Source organism: Lynx canadensis, chromosome F2 (genome assembly GCF_007474595.2).
Source record: "Lynx canadensis isolate LIC74 chromosome F2, mLynCan4.pri.v2, whole genome shotgun sequence".
Classification (NCBI taxonomy): Eukaryota; Metazoa; Chordata; class Mammalia; order Carnivora; family Felidae; genus Lynx; species Lynx canadensis.
The window spans coordinates 45,013,978-45,035,134 of record NC_044320.2 but is presented as its reverse complement, the minus strand read 5'-3'; the positions used below and the strand labels follow the sequence as shown (position 1 = coordinate 45,035,134).

At 39.2% G+C, this 21,157-nt stretch overlaps 1 protein-coding gene across 1 annotated transcript in view; it reads left to right on the top strand.

The window, feature by feature from the left end:
• Positions 1-1,083: 1,083 nt before the first annotated feature.
• The window catches only part of LRRC69 (leucine rich repeat containing 69), an 86,030-nt gene continuing 65,956 nt past the window's right edge, over positions 1,084-21,157 (top strand). The window contains 4 exon segments of the mRNA XM_030304046.1: positions 1,084-1,177; positions 1,180-1,262; positions 15,453-15,579; positions 19,460-19,532. Of these exon segments, the coding sequence (XP_030159906.1) occupies positions 1,084-1,177; positions 1,180-1,262; positions 15,453-15,579; positions 19,460-19,532 (377 nt within the window).

Here is a 21,157-nt window from a genome sequence, read left to right as displayed (position 1 = left end):
AAATCAGAATCCAAACAAGGTCCACATACTGCATTTGGCTGTTATTTCATGACAGTTTCTCCTCCCTTTTATTAATACCATGGATTTGTTGGTCAGACCTCGTGTCATTTTTGCCCTGTAGAATTCCTTGTGTTCTAGATTTGGCTCACTGCTTCCCTGAGATGAATTTAGCTTGTTTTCCCGTCATCATATTTTCTGTAAATGGTAGTTTTGTCTGGACAGTTGATTAGCTTCAAGGTTCAATTTTTAGGCAATAATATTTCATAGGTGGTGCTGAGTACTTTTTATTGTATCATGTCCATGAGACTTATAACGTGACTGTCTCAATTGTAACGATGCTAAAATTGATTACGAGTTTAAGTTATAGCCTGATTTCTTACTTATGAAGTTCTCATCAACCTCATACCTAATGCTTTTAGCATCCAATTATCATATTTCCTTAGATCTGTTATTTCACTAGGATCTGCAAAAATTGTGATTTTCCTAAATCAATTTTTCCTTCCTCATTTATTAGCTTCAATTTTTCTTTGAATAGGAACTTTGTTAACTATTAGATTACACTCAAATGAACTTTGTGCTGAAAAAGCAGAATGCTTCCTTTTTTTCATTTATCAATTTTCAGACTTATGAATGAGTTGGTTCCCTAGCAATCCCTGTGTAATCAACACATTTATTTTTAAAATACCATTATGAACTCTCAGATTTTAATGTATTTTTACGTGTTTCACTCTAGATTATTCCTTATGATCCTCAAATTTTCCATTTTAGACCAATGGGAATCCCTAGAAGTTGATTTCTGTGTCCTTTTGATGTGATCTCTTTAGTCTGATAACATCCATGTCTCTGGCATAAAGTATCGTAGGCTCATCTTATACATTAACTGCTTTAAATGAAGAGTCAGCTATTTCCTATCCGTACCTTTTACACAGGAAACTGATGTCTCCCGTCTTCAACATGGTACATCTCAGAATGTTTTTGTTTCCATGACAGCCTAATTCGGTCATTAAAGGTTCTAAAGATGCACAATAAGTAACTTAATCCCTAGTGATTACCTTCTCCCTTTTCTATTTCTTTTCTAAGGCCATGACTGAAAAGATGTTAGTAAGGGCACTGAAAGGTGGTAAAAATACTAAGATTGTTACTTTGAGTGGGAAGAAGATTACAAAGATGCCCTCATCATTAAACTGCCTGGCCTCAAGACCTTAAACCTTCAGAATAACCGTATTTCCAAGGTGTGCTCAGAGATAAGCACCTTGACCCAGGTGAGGAATAAATAGCATATCTTTTTGGACTGAGGTTGGAAAACAGGAAAAGAGAAAAGAGGTGAAAGAAAAATAAGGCTTTGATCTCTGGAGACGTAGCTCTGGGGAGACTTACTGTGGAGTGTTATTGGAGAGCCATCAAAAAGCTTTCTCCCTTAGGGGATTACATATGGTAGGGGAGAAGATGTTTCAACTTATTCATGTGCTCTTTGGCCCACATCTGGAATCAGAGGATTAGATCTCTGACACACTCATCTTTCTGGAGGCTGTCATCTGGAAAAGGGTTGGGAAACTGGATCTGCTTGTCTACCTTGGGGGCTCCATCTGGAAGTGAGGTTGAGGATCCCAGAGATGTTGTTCACCTTGGGGACTATCCTGAAGCTTTTGCATATGAAGGAAGAGGCTTTGGGGTTGTAGGAAAGGGGTTCCTTTTCAATTTCCTAGAGCAGGCTGAACTTTGAAATGGGAGTGCTGGCAGGGAATGGGAAGGAGGAGACATTCATTTCTTCTGAAGCAGTCTTTTAGAGAAGGTTAGTATTTTAAATAAAGAATACCCTTCTTAAAGAGCAACAGTTGACATGAATGAATCCCAGATGCTCGTGTTAAATATTTCTGCCCAACAATGTGAAACTTCAGCTGCTAGAAATCTTGAGGTTGGGAGAAAGCAAGGGATATTAACTTGTGGTTTTCTTTTTCTCACTTCTAAACTGTTACCAAGCACTAAAAGAACCTATAAACAGTAAAGTCATTGCAGTTCACTAGTTCTGAGTTCAGAGTTACAAAACAAACAAACAAAAGACAAAAAAAAAAAGTCTATTTTCTTACCTACCTCATTTCCTTTTAGGCTCATAAAATCATTTGAACTTGCAATCTGTGGTTGAGTCTTTGCCAAAAGTAAGAGTAATATTCACAAACTCCTCCCTTTAATGATAATTTCCAGAAGTGCATATATATGGTTATAGGATGAGGATTTGGACTTTTCTGATAGGAGAGAGGAGTTTATATACAGAAGAATTTAGGATTTGACTGAACCATGAGCTAATTTTCTCCCCCCTACTTGATTGTTTTTTTCCATTAAAGTAACACAGTGCATTGTTTGAAGATAACCAAAAACCACAAAACCCTGTAAGAAAAAGCTACTACCTTCTGTCCCACTCTCCCCCATCTCCAATTCTGATCTCCATATATAACCATTTTTCACTCATCTTTTTTTCCCCTTGATTTGTGCATTTTAGATATCATTGTTCTTCATTCTTCCAAATACAACATATTTAGTTTCTCCACAGCTATCTTTTAAACTTAATATTACTGCACCTTCATTTCTGCTTTTCCCAACTACAGTCTCTTTTTAGTCCCCATTTGTAAGATGACAATGTTAGCATCTCTACTCCATCGTCAGCTCTCCTTCCCTCTTCCCCACCAAAAATTTTAAACTTGTTACTTTAAAATTTTTTTTAAGGTTTATTTATTTATTTTGAGAGACAGAGAGCAAGCGGGGTAGGGGGAGAGAGGGAATCCCAAGCAGGCTCCTCACTGTTAGCACAGAGCCCAATGTGGGGCTCGAACTCATAAACCATGACCTGAGCCAAAATCAAGAGTCAGATGTTTAACTGACTGAGTCATCCAGGTGCCCCTAAACTTGTTACTTTGATAACATGTAGAGCGTTTACAGTATAGTCAGTTATAACTGTGGTTAAATCTCTGTCTCTTGGAGAATTCTAAACTTCTAAAATATGTGTCATTAATAATCAAATATCATTCACACAGAATCAATTAATGTATTATGATCATACCTTCTTCCTCATATACCATTTTTGCTCCCTTGGAGTTTCCAATTGCCTTTCTTTCATTCTTGTGTCTTTTGCCTTTGTTGTGGCCTCATTTTCTTTCAAACTTGATTATGTTGCATATTTTATCAAATATGCTTTTTCCTTGAGTGTCTTCCCTCCAGGAGCCTCCATTCTCCTGCCCCAGTCTAAGCTGATTACTACACAGGTTCACTGGATACTGTCAGTCTAGGGCATCCCTTTGCGGTTCTCCTGAATTGGACCCACTGTGTCCTGTGGCCCATATGTTCCTCTTTCTTGGTTTCCCTTGTTATTTTGTAGAAGTTAAGTCTGCAGATACCATCCGAGTCTGGGTATGTGGTAGTTTAATTTTTTGAACTCTTGTGTATCTGAAAACATGTATTCTTCCTTCATGTTTGGTTAATAGTTGTTTAGTTAAAAATTACAGACTGTGAAATACATTTCCTAAGGAAAAAAAAGCCTGGGTCTGATTATCATTACTTTGTCTTCTTGTGGCTCTCCCAGTACTTACCTCCTTATCCTTTTATTTATGAGAGCCTCTAAAATTTTGACTTCTGTTAACTCACAATTTCCTTAAATAGGGAGCTGGCAAAACTCAGTCCTTAGAAATTGGGTTTCTTGTGGTCTCCTTTGTATTTCTTTTTTTTTTTTTTTTAAGTTTGTTGATTTATTTATTTATTTACTTCCTTACTGATCATGACCTGAGCTGAAATCAAGAGTTGGGTGCTTAACTGAACCGCCCAGGCACCCCTATTGCAGTCAACCTTTAAAGCACTATACAAGTCAGATTCAGGCTAATGCCATTGTTTAGCTATTCATGAGTTAGCAGTTTTCTCAGATTGAGTCTCCACGGTTGTGGAATTTTGAAAAAAATCAATCTCTCCTTTATTTTTCTTAAGTTTATTTATTTATTTACTTGAGAGCAAGAGCACATGCACCTGTATGAGCGAGCGAGTGGGGGAGGGGCTGAGAGAGGGAGAGAGGACCTTAAGCAGGCTTCAAGCTGCCAGCACAGGAGCCCAATGTGGGCTCAAACCCATGAACCCTGAGACCATGACCCCAGCTGAAACCAAGGGTCAGACGCTCAACCAAATAAGCTACCCAGGCACCCTTCAATCTCCCCTTTATAATGGGAGTTCTAGAAGTAGCTCGAATAAAATGTGCTAGATACCTTCAAAAGATATAGATTGTTCATACGGTTCAGAAATACTGCATAGTTATTCCCACGATTTCTAACGGCAAGGACAGACGATAGTTTCTGAAAAGAAGAGAGGTAAGAGGGGCTGCTGGCCCTGGAGGAGCATTTGGGAGCCTTGGATATCTTAACTGGTGCAGCCTAATAAAAGGAGCTAAATAAAAGGAGCTTAATCCCCGTGGGTCTCAATTTCTGCCTTCATTTACTCAGTCCATGCAGAAGTATTGAGCACCATCTGTGTGTCAGGTGTTCAGAACTGGTGATTCAGCAATAGGTGAAAACCCCTGCCTTCATGGAGCTTCCGTTCCAACCAGAAGGGCTGTAAGAAACAAGCAAAACAAACAGGACGTGAGGCAATGATCAGTGCTAAGGAGAAGAACACAGCAGAGAAGGCAGGCAGGGCATGTCATGGAATTCAAGCCCAAACGTTGAGGAATGATCTAAGCCACAAAGTGTCCTTGTGATCTTTATAACCTGGTGATATGTATGTCACAGTTCTAAGATCAGAATTTTTCTTCTAACCATTTTCTACAAAACCCCTGAATGTATTTTTCAAAAGTTAGTTTGAACTCTTTCTTGTATTGCTTCAGAGCCTACCTTTTATTAGTAATTATTGAAAGTATCTCCCTACCACATTTTTGAGGGGGTCTATACTGTGCTTGCTTTTTGGACTAGCCTTTTTTTTTTTTTTTTTATCATCGTAGGAAGTCCACTTTGCCCCAGTATTCTGATTTTTGGTCATATTTTCTACAAAATAAAAAACATGAAAATAGTCTTGATATTTTTTAAGTTCCTGAAACAAAAATAATAGTTTTAAATTTCAGCACCCGTAAAATGCTATCGAATAGAATAACAACATAAATCATTTCTTGAGAGCCAGGCACAACGCTAGGAATTCCGTTCCTCTTCAAGGAAGTTACTATCCTCATATTGTTAAATAACATGTATGGTTTGGTAAGAGGTTAAGTCACTTGTTGAGGTCACTCAATCAGTGACTACATCTATAAAATGAGGTCTCTTTCAAGGTTGCTTTCAGCTGTACAGGTTCATTATTTATATATTTAGTGTGAAATTTACCAGGGTGTGGTGTTCAATTTGTAGTTTCTGAAAACAAAAACTGGGTTGCCTAAAAATTGCAGGTTTGAATGCTACATGGATTGTCCCCACTTTCCATTTGTTTACGTATGCGTTTGTTGAACAAATATTTACCATTCATCTTCTTGTGTCTGTGCTGGTTCCAAGGATATAAATGTGAAAAACATATGGACCCTATCTCCTTGTTTGAGGATTAAGTTGAATGTTAACATATGTGAAGCTCAAGGCCTGGTACATAGGAACTTTTCAAATAAGTTATAGTTGCTATTATAATTAGTATTACCATTATAGTGTAACTGGCAACAAGGGTAAAGTGGGAGGAGTTTCTTTAGAAAATATAGATCGTGTTTCCTCTTTCTTTGCTTATTTGACTAGTGAAACTGGAAAATTTTAATCACTTCTAATGACATGAAAAATATGAGTTGATGCCCTATAATTTATGGTGAATGCATTTGGTCTGTGACTGATGAAGTGCTGGGATATCAACAATTTTCAAAGAAGCATTTTATAACTCTTGAGGGCGGTGACCTTGTCTTGTTCCTAGTGCCTGGCACCTAGTAAACCATATAATGTAGACTTGAGTGGAATGGGATGGAAGCCATTTTCAGAGTTCAGCTTAACCAAACACAGTGTTACCACAATTATGGCATCATCTAGGAACAAAGTTCCCTCATAGGTAAATCAGTCATAGTTTCAAAATCCCCAGAGAAACAAATAGCCATCATCTCTAATTGTCTGTAGCAGTGTTGACATGCATCATAAGGTCCAATGGCAGTATAGTAATACTCCTTTATGAGGCTCACATGTGTGGCTGCCCAGAACAAAGATACGGTCTACCAGAGTTTCTTATTTGACCATAAACAATTGACAGTAAATAAGGCCAACCCTAAGCAGAGTTGGGTAGTTTGTAAATTTGTTATTGTGTTCCTGGTCTCTCCTTTTTCTATTTTCACTATCCTCCTTGATGACCCCTAACACAATCAACTTCCCTTCTGCCTCCGACCCTCCCTCCCTTGCTTACTAGCTTGCTTCCTTCTATCTGTCCTTCCTTCCGATGTTCAGCAAATAGTTATGTGTGCCTGCAGTGGATGAGGCATCGTGCTGGATTTGGGCAACAAAGAAAGGAACAAAAACACTCATGTGTCCCAATTCTCAGGTTTAGTGGGAAAGGCAACCAAAAATACAGACAGATGTAAAATTACTATTGTGAAAAGTCCCATGAGGGAGAATTATACTGTGCTAGGAGCATCTCTAGTTAGAAAATTAAGAGAAGGTGATCCTGAGAAGTGCAACCGAGTTAAGACCTGGAGGATGGGTTATGCAGAGGAACACAGGAGGGATGGCACAAGCAAGGACTCCCCTCTCTCCCTCCTTGGGTGTTCTGGGTCTCACTCTCTAAGCTTAGTAGAACAGAGGGAGCTGATGTCATCTGTCCTGTTGGTCAGCAGTGCTATCCTTTCTTCTGTCCTTATCCACTGGAAATCTCTTCTTCTTCCATCAATAGGTAATGCCTCTGTTTTCTAAGCCTGGCTTTTCTATCAAACAGAGATTGATTATCCTGCTTTCCTGTATCTGTCCAGGTACAGAGGCACCTAGGAGTTCCTTCTCTCCAAGCTTCTTTACTCTTCCTTTGCATCTGCTTCTTTGCCCAAGCCTGTGTTAAGCCTCTTACACCCTTTCTGGAGCTTCAGCATCCTCTGCTAGAAGCAGTCAGCCTCTAGAAGAGACTAAGCCTCTTCTCTCACTTGCTGGCTGGGTGATGTGAAACAACTCACATTATCTCTGTGCCCCGCTTGTCTCATCTCTAAAACACGCTTCATTATTCTTAGTGCCTAAGGTTGCTATTAACATTACCTTGTATAGAGTGCCTTCATACTGGTTACTTAGAAAGTTTTAGCTCCTACCCTAAAGGTACCTAAATATAAGGTATTAACATTACCTTGTATAGAATGCCTTACCCTACTGGTTACTTAGAAAATTTTAGCCCCTACCCTCAGATATCCAAACGCTCCATTCTTCCAAATACTTCAGGTTTTACATTTTTAATTGAATGTCAGTTTTGTGCTGTAATTCCCCTTTTCTGACAGTTTGAAACTCTTGTCTGTTTCCTCTGTATTCTTTCCTTAAGAAGCTTCTGACAGGATGCTAACAGGTAATTCTTTGTTAATGATTTTAGTATAAATGCTAATCAGAGAGCCGTTCTTATACTGAGTGAATAGGACTTGCCCATTCCATGACACTGGATTTAACCCTGGGCTCTAAGGGGACAGGGCTTAAAGGTTGCAGGAATCTCTAGAGATTAGATGCCATGCTGGACCTTAGAACTTTTGCCTCTCTTTCCAATGAAATTACAATTGTTTTGAGAAATCTGACATTGTGTACTAAGAAGTTTCTGTGAAATTAAATAATAGTTTTGAAATTTGTAAACTTATTCAAATAAACAAATTCTTTCAGAAATAGCTGGACTTAGAAGAAGCATTTGGCAATTGTGTTAAACTGTGGTTTTAAAGATGCCACAGATTCCTTTAAAAAAAAAAAAGCATTTATAAGAATTAGCAGAGTGAGCCATAATGCCACCCTCCCTGATAGGCCTTGGCCATATACACGCTAGTAAAAAATGTAAAAATTCTGTTAGTCTTCTCTCATTAATTTGGTTACATTATTTTTATTAAAGAGCTTACAGAACTTAACATTATATTATGTACTACTTAGGGATAGCAAATGGGAACATTCACTGTCCTTAAGGAATTTAAGGATTAATAATCACATACTAGATCAAACATATACATATACATGTTATAGACAAGTGATCGAACAGCTTATTCCAAAGTGGTATCATCAAGCATGATTTAGTTCAAAAAGATGTCCAGATAAAATGGACATTTGAACTCAGTTTTTTTACACTTCTAAAAATGTTTTTATCCAAGTTAGTCATAGATATCATTTTAAACATCAAATAAACAATTGAAAGACACAATAAATAGCACAAAGTTCTCCAGTGGTAATTAATAGCTACAAGCACAGTATAATTAAATGTTAGGAGAAGTTTCCTGGTATAAGTTCTAGGCATACATATGATAGGTCTTACATTGAAATGAGTATAGGGGCTAGTGAAAATGAGCAGATGGCTAGAATAAGGAAAGCAGGCAACCCCTTAGAAGAAAGTAAATCAAGATGGGAAGATTGGAGCTGATTGAGCTCAACAGATACTTGATTTTGAAATAAAAAAACATGATATAGAGCCATATGAGTATTCCACCCACAGTATGAACCATTAGCTTGCAGAAATGATCTAAGCAGGCAGCATTCAACTAATGTTTATTGAGAAGCTATTCTATCTCAGCCACTGTTCTTTGAATGCCAGATGAACACAAAGAGACCCTGTCATTGCAAAATTTCCAACTTAATAGTAAAGGTATAACATATACATGAATCACTACAACACAGAGCAGAAGATAATAATTGGTCATAGAAAGCACGTAGTGCTTGGGGTGCCTTGGTGGCTCAGTCAGTTAAGTTTCTGACTTTGGCTCAGGTCATGATCTCATGGCTCATGAGTTTGAGTCTTGTGTTGGGCTCTGTGCTGACAGCATGGAGCCTGGAGCCTGCCTTGAATTCTGTGTCTCTGTCTCTCTCTGCCCCTCCCCTGCTCACCCTCTGTCTCTCCCTCCCTGTCTCTCTCAAAAATAAACATTAAAAAAAATTAAAAACAAGAAAGAAAGCAAGCAAGCACACAGTGCTATAAAACTACAAAAGGAAGGTGGCTTCCTGGAGAAGATGGTTTATGCCAAGGGGGACCAGTAAATACAGAAACCTATTACAATAATTGGAGAACTAAGGTATAGTGATAGTTTAATGGAAACAGAATCCTGAAACACATTATCACTAGAAACAAAAATTTTTTTCCCATCAAAATTGACAATTTAACAGAAAGTCATTATTCTGTGGCCAACATTTTTCTCTTCCCTGAAAATGTCATCGAAAAGGGATCATGACCTCAGCCAAAGTCGGCGCTTAACTGACTGAGCCACCCAGGCACCCCTGGGTGCCTGGTGTTTTTGAAACCCTTTGTGAATTGAATACCATTTGGAACAGTCTTGTCAAGGTATCTCAAATACCTCACCTCAAACAACTTGTCAAGAAATCCCAGTTAGCTCGGCTCAAACATCACTTTCTCAGGGAAGTCTTCTCTTATGACCCAATCTGGCCTTGAGTACTTTCCAACCCATTATCCTGTTTTCTTTCCTTTATATGAAGCCCTTAACACTAACAGAAATTACTTGTTTACTTATTTGTTGCCTGTCTCGCTTCCCAACATATAAGCACTATGAGAGAGGGACCGTGGGTGTCCTTGTCACTCTAGCACTCAAAACACCATGCACGTAATAGACACATAATAAATATGATTGAGTTAATAGAGCATTTAGGTTGGGTCTTGAGGTGTTTGTCACAGGTAATTCAGTCCTGTTGTAGCGTCTCTGGAACTTCTGTATAATTTATGTAATCTAGGCTGAACTTCTGACATATTTGTTCTGATGACAGAGTGTAACCCCACAGTCTTTCAGATACCTTTATGAATTTAAAGGTCATAACCAAATCTTCTTTTAGTTACCCTACTCTATCAAGAATAATTCCAGTTCCATTCACTCCATCTTAATGTTAACACTGGAATCCTTTAAATCTTGAGGTTTTCATGTCACAGTTTTGGTGTGGAGCTCAGAATTTCACACGGTAGCCTTTTCTAGACAAACGGCCATGTATTTAATGTGTCTTCCAAAGCAGGTGACTTTTCCTGGGTCATCTATCCATTTTATATCATCTTTGGAGCTGTTCAATCAGAAAACCGGCTGTGATTTTCACAGCTACCCTACCACATTTGCTCAGATTGCCCTTCAAAATTACATTTCCTCAAACCTCGTTACATCTCCTCCTCCAGGCAGATGGTTTTGTTTCATATTTCATCGAAAAAATAGATACTGTCAGTCAGGAACTCCCTCCTATTTTATCACCCAATCCATCCATGGCCCTGATCTGCATGTACCTTCTCCACCTTCCTTCATACAACCTTGGTGAAGAGTCCTTACTCTTATGCAGGGCCAGGACCCACATGTACTCTGGATCACATCCTTTCTCATTTTCTAAAGGATTTTTTTTTAAAGTAGGCTCCACACCCAATGTGGGGCTTGAACTCACCATCCTGAGATCAGGAATCGTATGTTCTATGAACTGAGCCTGCCAGGTGCCCTTCACTTTCTAAAAGATTTTGATCCTGCAATGATCCCTCTCCTTATATCATTAGTTTCTCATTCTCTGCAGAATTATTTCCATCAGCATATCAATAAGCTATACTATCTTTTATTTTTGAAGAAACAAACCCTACAGCTCCCTGATAAGTTTTTAAGATCCCTTTATAGCAAAAGTTCTTAAAAGAATTGTCTGTTACCCATTATCTTCACTTTTTCACATTTTCTCCATAGCCCACTTCAATCAGCATTTCTTCCCCAACACTTCACCCCTATTGCGAAGGCCACTAATGATTTTCATGTTGCTAAATCCCGTGGTTATTCCTATGCTTTTATTTTACTTAACTTTCCCTTGGGATCTGACCTGTATCTTCTTTTTAAAAACAGCTTTCTTTTCCTTTTCTTTCCCCTTGGCTTCTGTGACACCACGTATGTTGGAGAACCTAAGTCACAGATTTTTGTCATTTATTGAAGCTGTGCTCTCAGAATAAACCTGTAAAAGTGTGAGGAAGAAGAACGGGGCAGGGAAAGAATTAAGGTTATGATATGATTTCAGGAGAAATTTAGCCTCAGCCTTATCCCATCAGAGTTCTGGAACATGCCTTGCGCCACAGAGGCAAAGGGGCTGGCTGTTACATCCCTGCATCCATTATGGGATATAGGCCACCTTAGGAGGATGGAGTAGAGGCATAACCTTCCAGGCATTTCCAGGTAAAGTGTCTCCTAGTAACCAAAGGAAATTCTTCACAGAAGGATGCAGGAGAAAGTCCTCCATAGGAAAAATCCAGTTCCTGAAGACTGAACACTGTCTCCATAAAGCAGATCTGCTCTACCAGACTCTGTAGGTGTCACACCCTCCCTGTCTACCTCACTGGCCATTCCTTCTCCTCCTTTGCTAGCCTCAATCCTCTCCTCACACCCTCATCCTCACTGATCTCTTACCATCCCACATGATACCTTTTACCTGGTAAAAGCTCAGATTTCACCCTCTGGTCTTGACTACTGCAGAGAATTCTAGACTTGCATTTATAACTGTCTACTTTTCTCCAGAAAGAAATGCAGCCCTGTCAACCCTTTGTTTTTAGGTCAGTGAAACCCATTTCATTTCATCTGATAATAAATTTGCCTTGTTTTAAGTCGCTAAGTTTGTGGTAATTTGTTATAGTCCAATAGGAAAGTAATATAAGCATAGACTCTGGATTAAGTCTTTCCACTAGAATGGCTACATGAATATATTTGAACTTCACCTTTACAAAAGAATAAAGCCTTCAAGATGGTATATGATGGTCATTCTCAGTGGAAGGCAGGTATAAAAGCAAAACCTTTTCCATGAATTCTCAGGACATGGAATTTCATTGTAAATATACTATGCTTTATATTACTTTAAATTGTTAACATACATCCAAATCAAATACCAGATGATATTGAAATATAAACCATAATTTGCCTAAAAATTCTTATTTTTCTTGTCTTATGTTAAAGTCATTAATTTGTCAAGACTCCCATGATTCTGGGGCACCTGTCTCAGTCGGTAGAGCACGTGACTCTTGATCTCGGTATCGTTAGTTCAAGCCCCACGTTGGGTGTAGAACTTACTTTAAAAAAAAAAAAAGAGGGGCGCCTGGGTGGCTCAGTCGGTTGAGTGTCCGACTTTGGTTCAGGTCATGATCTCACGGTTCGTGAGTTTGAGCCCCGCGTCGGGCTCTGTGCTGATGGCTCAGAGCCTGGAGCCTGCTTCGGATTCTGTGTCTCCCTCTCTCTCTGCCCCTCCCCCACTTGTGCTCTGTCTCTCTGTCTCTCAAAAATAAATAAATGTAAAAAAAAAAAATTAAAAAAAAAGACTAAAGACTCCTGTGATTCCTTTTTTTTTTTCAACGTTTATTTATTTTTGGGACAGAGAGAGACAGAGCATGAACGGGGGAGGGGCAGAGAGAGAGGGAGACACAGAATCGGAAACAGGCTCCAGGCTCTGAGCCACCAGCCCAGAGCCTGATGCGGGGCTCGAACTCACGGACCGCGAGATCGTGACCTGGCTGAAGTCGGACGCTTAACCGACTGCACCACCCAGGCGCCCCATATACCTTTTAATATTAAAACTCTGAAGGCTGGTATTGAAACCAGGAGTTGGTACTGAAATATGAATGGTAAATTCTGTTTGGGAGTGAAAAAAAGACTCTTTTTATATCTTGGAGGTTACAATTAGATCTCAAATAAAAAAAAATTATAATTTTTTAGGGACCAATCCTGTATCAGTGATATATTGGATTAGAAGATCAAGGAGTATCTTTCTTTCTTACGTGCGGTTCTTCCTACATCTGACCAATCAGTCATTATATGATAGGAGGATCTCAGATCCTGGGTCATATTTCTAATTTCAAGAATTAGCCCCTTTGCCGAGTTTTTTCTTTTTTAATTCAAGTATAATTAACAGACAATGCTCTATTAGTTTCAGGTGTACAATATATTGATTTAAGTTCTATATATTTCTCAGTGCTCATCAAGATAAGTCTACAAGATAAGAGGGGGTGAAACAGATAAAGGGGATTAAGAGTACACTTATCTTGATAAATCCTTTGCCAACTTTTTAAAGGTTTTGATTCTGTGGGTCGCAATATTAGGATACTCTTTGAGATGCTCAAGTGAATTACGAATGAATCATTTGTGTTTTTAAATGCCTTTGGAATGGTTTGCATTACAATTTTAATAAAGTTCAGTGGTTTAATTAAAAATTAAATTGTGCTTTAATTAACATAAGATGTTTGAACATGAAGATTAAATAAACTTTAGTTATAAAGCTCATTTTAGGTGTATGTGAAATAATTGTTTAAGATTATGCTGACATTTTCTTAGGTTACATGAATCTCAACAAAGGTCCTTTTTAAAATATATATAAAAATAATTCTAATGCTGAAATTGTAAGGTATCACATATGTGTAAGGCATTGTCAGTCATAAATTTTGAATAGAAAGAATTTTATATAGAACAATAACCAAGAATAATGATGCTATTTTTCATAGCAGTCAATTTAGTTGGCCTTTCCTTGTTTTGAATTACTATATTATTTTCAGCACATTCTTCCTAATATTTCTCATTTCTATTCCAATATTTTTATTCTGACATGCACTTTTCTTGTGTCTTATCATTTCAATTTTTCATGCAACATACCCAAAAGACTGTTTTTTAAATTTAATTTTTTTCTTCGAAGTATTTACTTCAATTCCAGCTAGTTAACATACAGTGTAATATCAGTTACATGTTTAGAATTTAGTGATTCATCACTTAGATACCACATCCAGTGCTCATCACAAGCACCCTCTTCAATACTCATCACTCATTTAACCCATCCCCCTGCTCACCTCCCCTCCAGCAAATGTTAATTTGTTCTCTATAGCTAAAAGTCTGCTTTATGGTTTGCCGCTCTCTTTTTTCCCCACTATGTTCATCTGTTTTGTTTCCTAAACTCCACATATGAATGAAATCATACAGTATTTGTCTTTTTCTGACTTATTTTGCTTAGCATAATATTCTCTGGCTCCATCCACATTGTTGAAAATGGCATGATTTCATTCTTTTTGATGGCTGAGTGATACTCCATTCCATATATATATATATATATATATATAGTGTATATATATATATATAGTGTATATATATATATATAGTGTATATATATATATATATATATATACACACACACACACACCACATCTTCTTTATCCATTCGTCAGTTGATGGACATTTGGGCTCTTTCCATAATTGGCTATTGATAGTGCTGCTATAAACATTGGGGTGCATCCCTTTGAATCAATATTTTTGCATACTATGGATAAATACTTAGTAGTGCAATTGCTGGGTCTTAGTGTAGTACTATATTTAACTTTTTGAGGAACCTCCATACTGTTTTCCAGAGTGGCTGCACCAGTTTGCATTCCCACCAGCAGTGCAGATTCCCCTCTCCCTGCATCCTTGCCAACATCTGTTGTTTCCTGTGTTGCTAATTTTAGCCATTCTGACAGGTATGAGATGGTATCTCATTGCAGTTTTGATTCATATTTCCCTGATGATGACTGATGTTGAGCATCTTTTCATGTATCTATTAGCCATCTGGATGTCTTCTTTGAAAAAAATGTCTTCTGCCCATTTTTTAACTGGATTATTTGTTTGTTAGGTGTGGAGTTTTATTAATTATTTATATATTTTGGATACTAACCCTTTATCAGATACATCATTTACAAATATCTTCTCCCATTCTGAAGGCTGTCTTTTAGTTTTGTTGATTGTTTACTTTGCTGTGCAGAAGCTTTTTATTTTGATCAAGTCCCAATAGTTTATTTTTGCTTTTATTTTCCTTGCCTCTGGAGACATGTCTATTAAGGAGTTGCTCTGGCCGAGGTCAAAGAGATTGCTGCCTGTGTACTCCTCTAGGATTTTGATTGTTTCCTGTCTCACATGTAGGTCTTTCATCCACTTTGAGTTTATTTTTGTGTATGGTGCAAGAATGTGGTCTAGTTTTTTTCTTTTGCATGTTGCTGTCCAGTTTTCCCAGCACCATTTGTTGAAGAGACTGTCTTCTTTCCATTGGATATTCTTTCCTGCTTTGTTAAAGATTAGTTGACCTTATGGTTGTGGGTCCATTTCTGGGTTTTCTATTCTGTTCTATTGATCTATGTGTCTGTTTTTGTGCCAGTACCATACCGTCTTGATCACTATACCTTTGTAATATACCTTAAAGTCAGGAACTGTGATCCTCTATCTTTGCTTTTCTTTTTCAAGGTTGCTCTGACTAGTCAGGGTCTTTTCTTTGAAGGTGAATAATACATGAGTTCATTAAATTTATGTATGTTTACAGTTGACAGTGCTAAATCTGGGAAATAATCTTTTAGAAGAAATTCCAGAAGAGATGAAATACCTTACATCCCTGAAGAAGCTTCATTTATTTGGAAATAAGATTTGTAAATTTGCATCTGGAGCATGTGGTAAGTTAGTCATAGAAGAGCAACATTATAAGGCCAAACTTAATATCCTTATATTGAACAAATGCAAAAGTAAAAAATTTTACCTTTTAATAATTTTTTGTTGGAGTTATCTACACATTGCTCTTGAAATTAAGGAATTCTTGGGACTTTTTTTTCAACTATTGTACTAGGTGGATCTAAGAAAAGAAGTTAGTATTAGATTAATGAATATCCCATTTTCAGAATCAGTGTATATTTTGACTCTTGAATCTGGGCACCCTTTCTCTGTACCTAAGAGGAGACTAGTTGAAAATCAAATCAAGAAAAGTTCCCCTTATTTTTTACACTTTTTATTTTGTCTCAATTTTAAGCTACAATCTTTGATCAAGATGTTAAGATAGAAATCAATTTGAGGAGGACTTTAAAGAAAAAATATGAGATCCAATAATTGGCATTTTTTTTTTGGTGTTTCCTTTCAAACTATAACTTCTCCATTCAATAGGACACTCTTCCAATTGAATACAGGTAGAGTGGGCTTAAAGACAAAACATATGACAAAGAGATCTAGGTGATTTTTATAGCTTCATATACTCATGTACAACACTTTGTCATTATAAGGCTTTGACCCTACTAATAAAACTAAAGCTATGTTATGAAATTTATAAGGTTCTGTGGACTTTTGAGATATGGGTGCTATATATAATCCCTGTCATCATTAAGCAGCATTTACTAAGGATATCATTGGGGGGGGGGCGAAATTAGGGGTATAGTTGGCAAACAGCACAAATAGACTCTGGTACCATCTTTTTACTTTAAGATCCTAAATCATGTATCTTGGAGAAATATTTTTTTTCAAAATAAGAACAGTAACAAACACTTATTAATGTTCATGCACATTATATATGCAAAGCCATTGATTCAGGGTTCAATTACAATCTACTTAGGAAGAAAACAGTTTACATGCAAAAAAATTAAGGGCATGAAAACAAGCAGAGAATTTTATAAACTATTTTACAAACTCTACTTTGGGACAAACATGGGCAAAACCTGATACATATAAATAATATTACGCAACCTAAATGATGCTAATTTAAGGCTTTCCTAAAGAAAAATTTTGTCTTGTGTGCCCATAAATTTGAGGTTTATAAAGTATATGTAATCTCTGTACAGTAGTCTCTGGATTTCTTGGCTTTGGGCTGTTGAACTTTGGAAATCCCATGTGAGTGGCAGAAGTTATGTTCTATGGCATGTTCTTATTTTTTTTTTTTTAAATTTTTTTTTTCAACGTTTATTTATTTTTGGGACAGAGAGAGACAGAGCATGAACGGGGGAGGGGCAGAGAGAGAGGGAGACACAGAATCGGAAACAGGTTCCAGGCTCTGAGCCATCAGCCTGACGCGGGGCTCGAACTCACGGACCGCGAGATCGTGACCTGGCTGAAGTCGGACGCTTAACCGACTGCGCCACCCAGGCGCCCCATGGCATGTTCTTATTAACCAAGGGCAGAAGCAGTTTTGTGTCAGGTAGTTGAGTATTATCTGGCATGTATTACATGACTCTGTCCCCCCTCACCAGACCAGGGGGCTGGGCTAGAGCTAGATTTGTGTCCCATGGTGGGCCAGTATTTGTCTCTTTCTTGGGAATTACGATAGAATCCAGAACAGTTTAATCGGTCTGAGCTAATCATATGAACTAAGGCAGGGGTTGCAAACTGGTGGCCTGTGGGCTGAAACTGGTTCACCAATAAGTTGGTTCTATTTTGACTGCCTTTTAAAAAATGTGAATTAGGGTACCAAAACTTGCAAATCAAAAGAGTTCACAAAAAGAAAAAAATCTGGTTCTCTGGATCTTTTTCATCCACTTGTTTTAAGAAAGAAAGACAAGGCAATACTGGAAGCATATTCCTACATGATAGCAGTGGCCAGGGGCTGGCTGAATGGCAGCTGGCCTGTTAGATAAGGCCGGTGCTCACCAGTTCAGCACACTCCTGCCAGTTACACTCTGGCCAGGGCCACTACTACCGTTTGAGTTAACTTCTCAGCTCCTGCAGGCATTTCAGTTCAAGAACTGTCTACCCTGTCTGTGAACATACAAACGCAGGAGCTGTAGGATGGCTATCCATATAGGGAAAATTAGAGAAAATCTGTTCAAAAGAAAAGCCTGGGGAATGGGGCAAAGAAAGGAGTAGCGAGAGACAATATGAATGTGAAGCTGAGAGAAGCTGTAATGAGAAATAAAACTCTACGTTTTGCAGAGACTCCCGGAGAGTATATCCCCCCAGACTTTGAGCAGCTCCTGGGAAAGACAGCATTAGCCTACAGCGTGGTATGGTGTCTTTGGACATCACAACCTGGTTCAATGGTTCAGAAGAAGCATGAAAAGCCCAAGAAACTCTGGCATGATCATTTCTGTGATTATCAAGAGCAACCAAAGGCCTATGTATATACATACACAGCCCAACATATCTATATGAGCCTATAATTACATAGCACTCCATATAGATTATGTATATATACATATATTTATATTAATATGATATACCCCCCCCCCATCCCGAGGGCTGAGGGCCCAGTGTATTGGGAGGCAGGAACAGCCATGGCCTGGTTCTCAGGGAAGTTCAAAGCCAAGCCCAAAAGGGAAAAGCTTACCGTGGAGATGTACCTGGAGCCACCGTGCACCACATCTGGAGTCACAGATGTAGAGTTCAAGGGCCTGGTGGTGCTACCTGGGGAGATGGGCCTCAACGAGAGGCTGGCAAGCTGCACACCTGGAAGTTTTCCCACTGGCTGGTCTGCAGGACAGCGCCATCTCAGAATTCTGCGCCGGGGAGGTGCGCCTGATACGCCGCGTGGACACGCAGTGCTGTCGGTTCAACGAGCCTGCAAAGAGGATAAGTGCGAAGGCCCCCAGTCCGTCCATCTGGCCTTGAGCTCCCTGCAGAGAGGCTGGTGGCCGAGAAGGACGCAGCCCCCAGGAAATGCGACAGAGAATGCGTCAGCCCCTTCCGGCCCGGGGCGAAGAATATCCGGGAGTACTTCAGCCACGTGCTAGCGCACGTCGACGCGTCCCCGCTTCAAGGACACGGGGGCCCTGGAACTCCGGGGGCACTTGTGCACACGGTACGCCCATTTCCAGTCCTCCTCACTGGGCAGGTTCACGGGCTCGGGCCCCAAAAAGAGCGCCACCCTGGGCCGCCTCCCCGCGGTCGCGTGCAGCGGCGGGGCTGCAGGGGGGCACAGAACCGGCCTGACGGGCGTGCGCATGTGCGGAGAGACGAGGTACGCGTGCGTGCCCGCGTGAGTGCGCACACGTGCCCGCACGGTCGCCGGAGGTCTGGGAGGCCGCTCTGCGCACTGCCAGTGCGACTTGGGGTCTGCAGCCCGGCTGCTGTGGGGGGAAGGGGTGGGGGGTGGCTCCCGTGGCGGGGGGAGGGGGTGGTACCCCGTGGTACCCCCCCATTTGACTGCTCTCCCCAAGTCTTGCTGATGGATGGGTGAGTGTGGCCTGTAAGGAGGAACCTTTGGAATGATTCATTCACTCAACAAGCATTTATAGGACAACCCTTGTGAGTTGAAACTAAAGCATAACCTTTATTTCTCCAAAGGATACAGGGGTGCTGTTTCTAAGGGGCATGCGCACCCCAGTGTTTGTAGCGGTGCTATCAATAATAGCCAAAGTACGGGAAGAGCCCAGCTGCCCAGCAACAGATGAATGGATGAAGAAGATGTGATAAATTCCCCCCCTTTTTAGCTGAAGCTAGTTTAAGAGGGTATCTGTCACCAGGAACCCCAAGAGCATTAGCCAAGGCAAGAAACCAGAAGGAAAACAACGGTATATAGAAAAGTGGCTGCAAGTTATTTTGTAAGAGATGGCTAACGTGATTAAAATGATTTTCTGACAGATGGCTTACAGAATTTGATTCTGCTTAATCTGAACAACAATGAGCTGGCATGGATTCCTCAAGAAATCAGCAGGTAATTTTGTTTATAGTGAGACTTGGTTAAACAGCCCTTCCCCAGCCCCACCCTGGTCATCTGTTGTGCCTCAGTGGCCTCAAGTCCTTGTGGGGTTTTAATTTTAAGCAGGTGATTAAAATTTTAAGCTAATTTTAAGCAGGTGATTCTTTGAACACTTGAGGGAAATGAGAAATAGCATAACTTGGTGGTCTTGGTGTAAGGGTGAGGGTTCGAAACACTAAAGTTCTAAAGTTGATTGTAATACTGATTTCCTAACTCTGGGGTTCTTGGAGTCTGCCCTGATATGGGACTGGGGACATGAAATTTTACTTCATATAAGTATTGGAAAACATTTTCAGCTTGATAGAAAAGGTAATAGAAAAGCAAGGTGTTGAAAATCAAGATAATCATTTTCATTAAAAAACCCCACATTTTATTATCATTAACAGCAACAAAATGCTGCACATCTTATCCTGCACATCTGCACAGATGGGCTGCCGTTACAGTGGCTTTCTGGAGCCAGCTGAGGGCCTTGTCCTTCTGCAGGCAAAATGCTCTCTTGGGCTTTTGCTCCGACAGATGGAGAAAAAAACCCTACTTGAGTTTACTTGACTTTGGAGATTCTCTTTATTGCCTGTTGAATAGAAACAGATGTGTTACAACATAAGAGCATCCAGATTTTTGAAGGATACAAAACTATGAACAGTCTTTAACAAAGGGATTTTTGCAGCCCCTAAAGTCTATTCCAATTCACTTGTCTATACCTCTAGCCAATATATTATGCTTCCCAGAGAGATTTTCACAGAGAATGTAATGTTTCTAGTCAGAGTAACTAGAAAAAAGTTTTAAGTGTTCTACTTTATGAAGAAAAGGAATATTTATAATGGTGAAAATGCCAATAGTTGTCCGTTTGCTCCTTCATTTATTCAGCTTCTCGATGGGTTTGTGTATCAATGATACAATGAAAAAAGGGAAGATCTGGTGGACTAGGTCATATCTTTGTGCAACTAGCCTTATGACTTTGGGCGAGTAATTTAACTGCACCTTAGCTTTCTTACCTCTAAAGGAAAAATTTTGAGCAGATGAACTTCAGAACCTTTGCAGCTATAACATATTATGGTTTCACAATTCAGCTTAGCTCTGTTTGGAGTACTAAGCGTAATATTCAAAGAACTATATAAATCTATAGCGATATGTTAGAAACTGCAATGAAATGAAAGCTTTTACTGAAGAAAGTAGGGTTACAAAATATATAGGTCGATGCTATTTTATAGATAATTCTGGATTGTCTGTATTCTGGCTGTGTCCTTTATGTAAGCTGATTGGTCACCTCCTCAAGCAGTATTTCCATTTTCTGACCTTGGGAAAGTTTCTTCGCCTTCCCATGCCTTAGTGTCTGCAACTGAAACAGGAGAACAATAATAGTGCCTGTTCATAAGGTAGTCTTGACAGTTAAATATTCTAATTAACCAAAAATATTTAGGGTTGAGCCTGGGACGTAGTAAATTGCTCCGTGGATGCCAACTTTTTTTATTATTGGTTGTTATTTTTATTTTCCCTTCTGTTCCTCCCATTCATTCCTTTTTAAAGGCAGAAGATTGACTTAGTGGTGAATTTGGGAAAAGCGTTGAGCATACATGGCT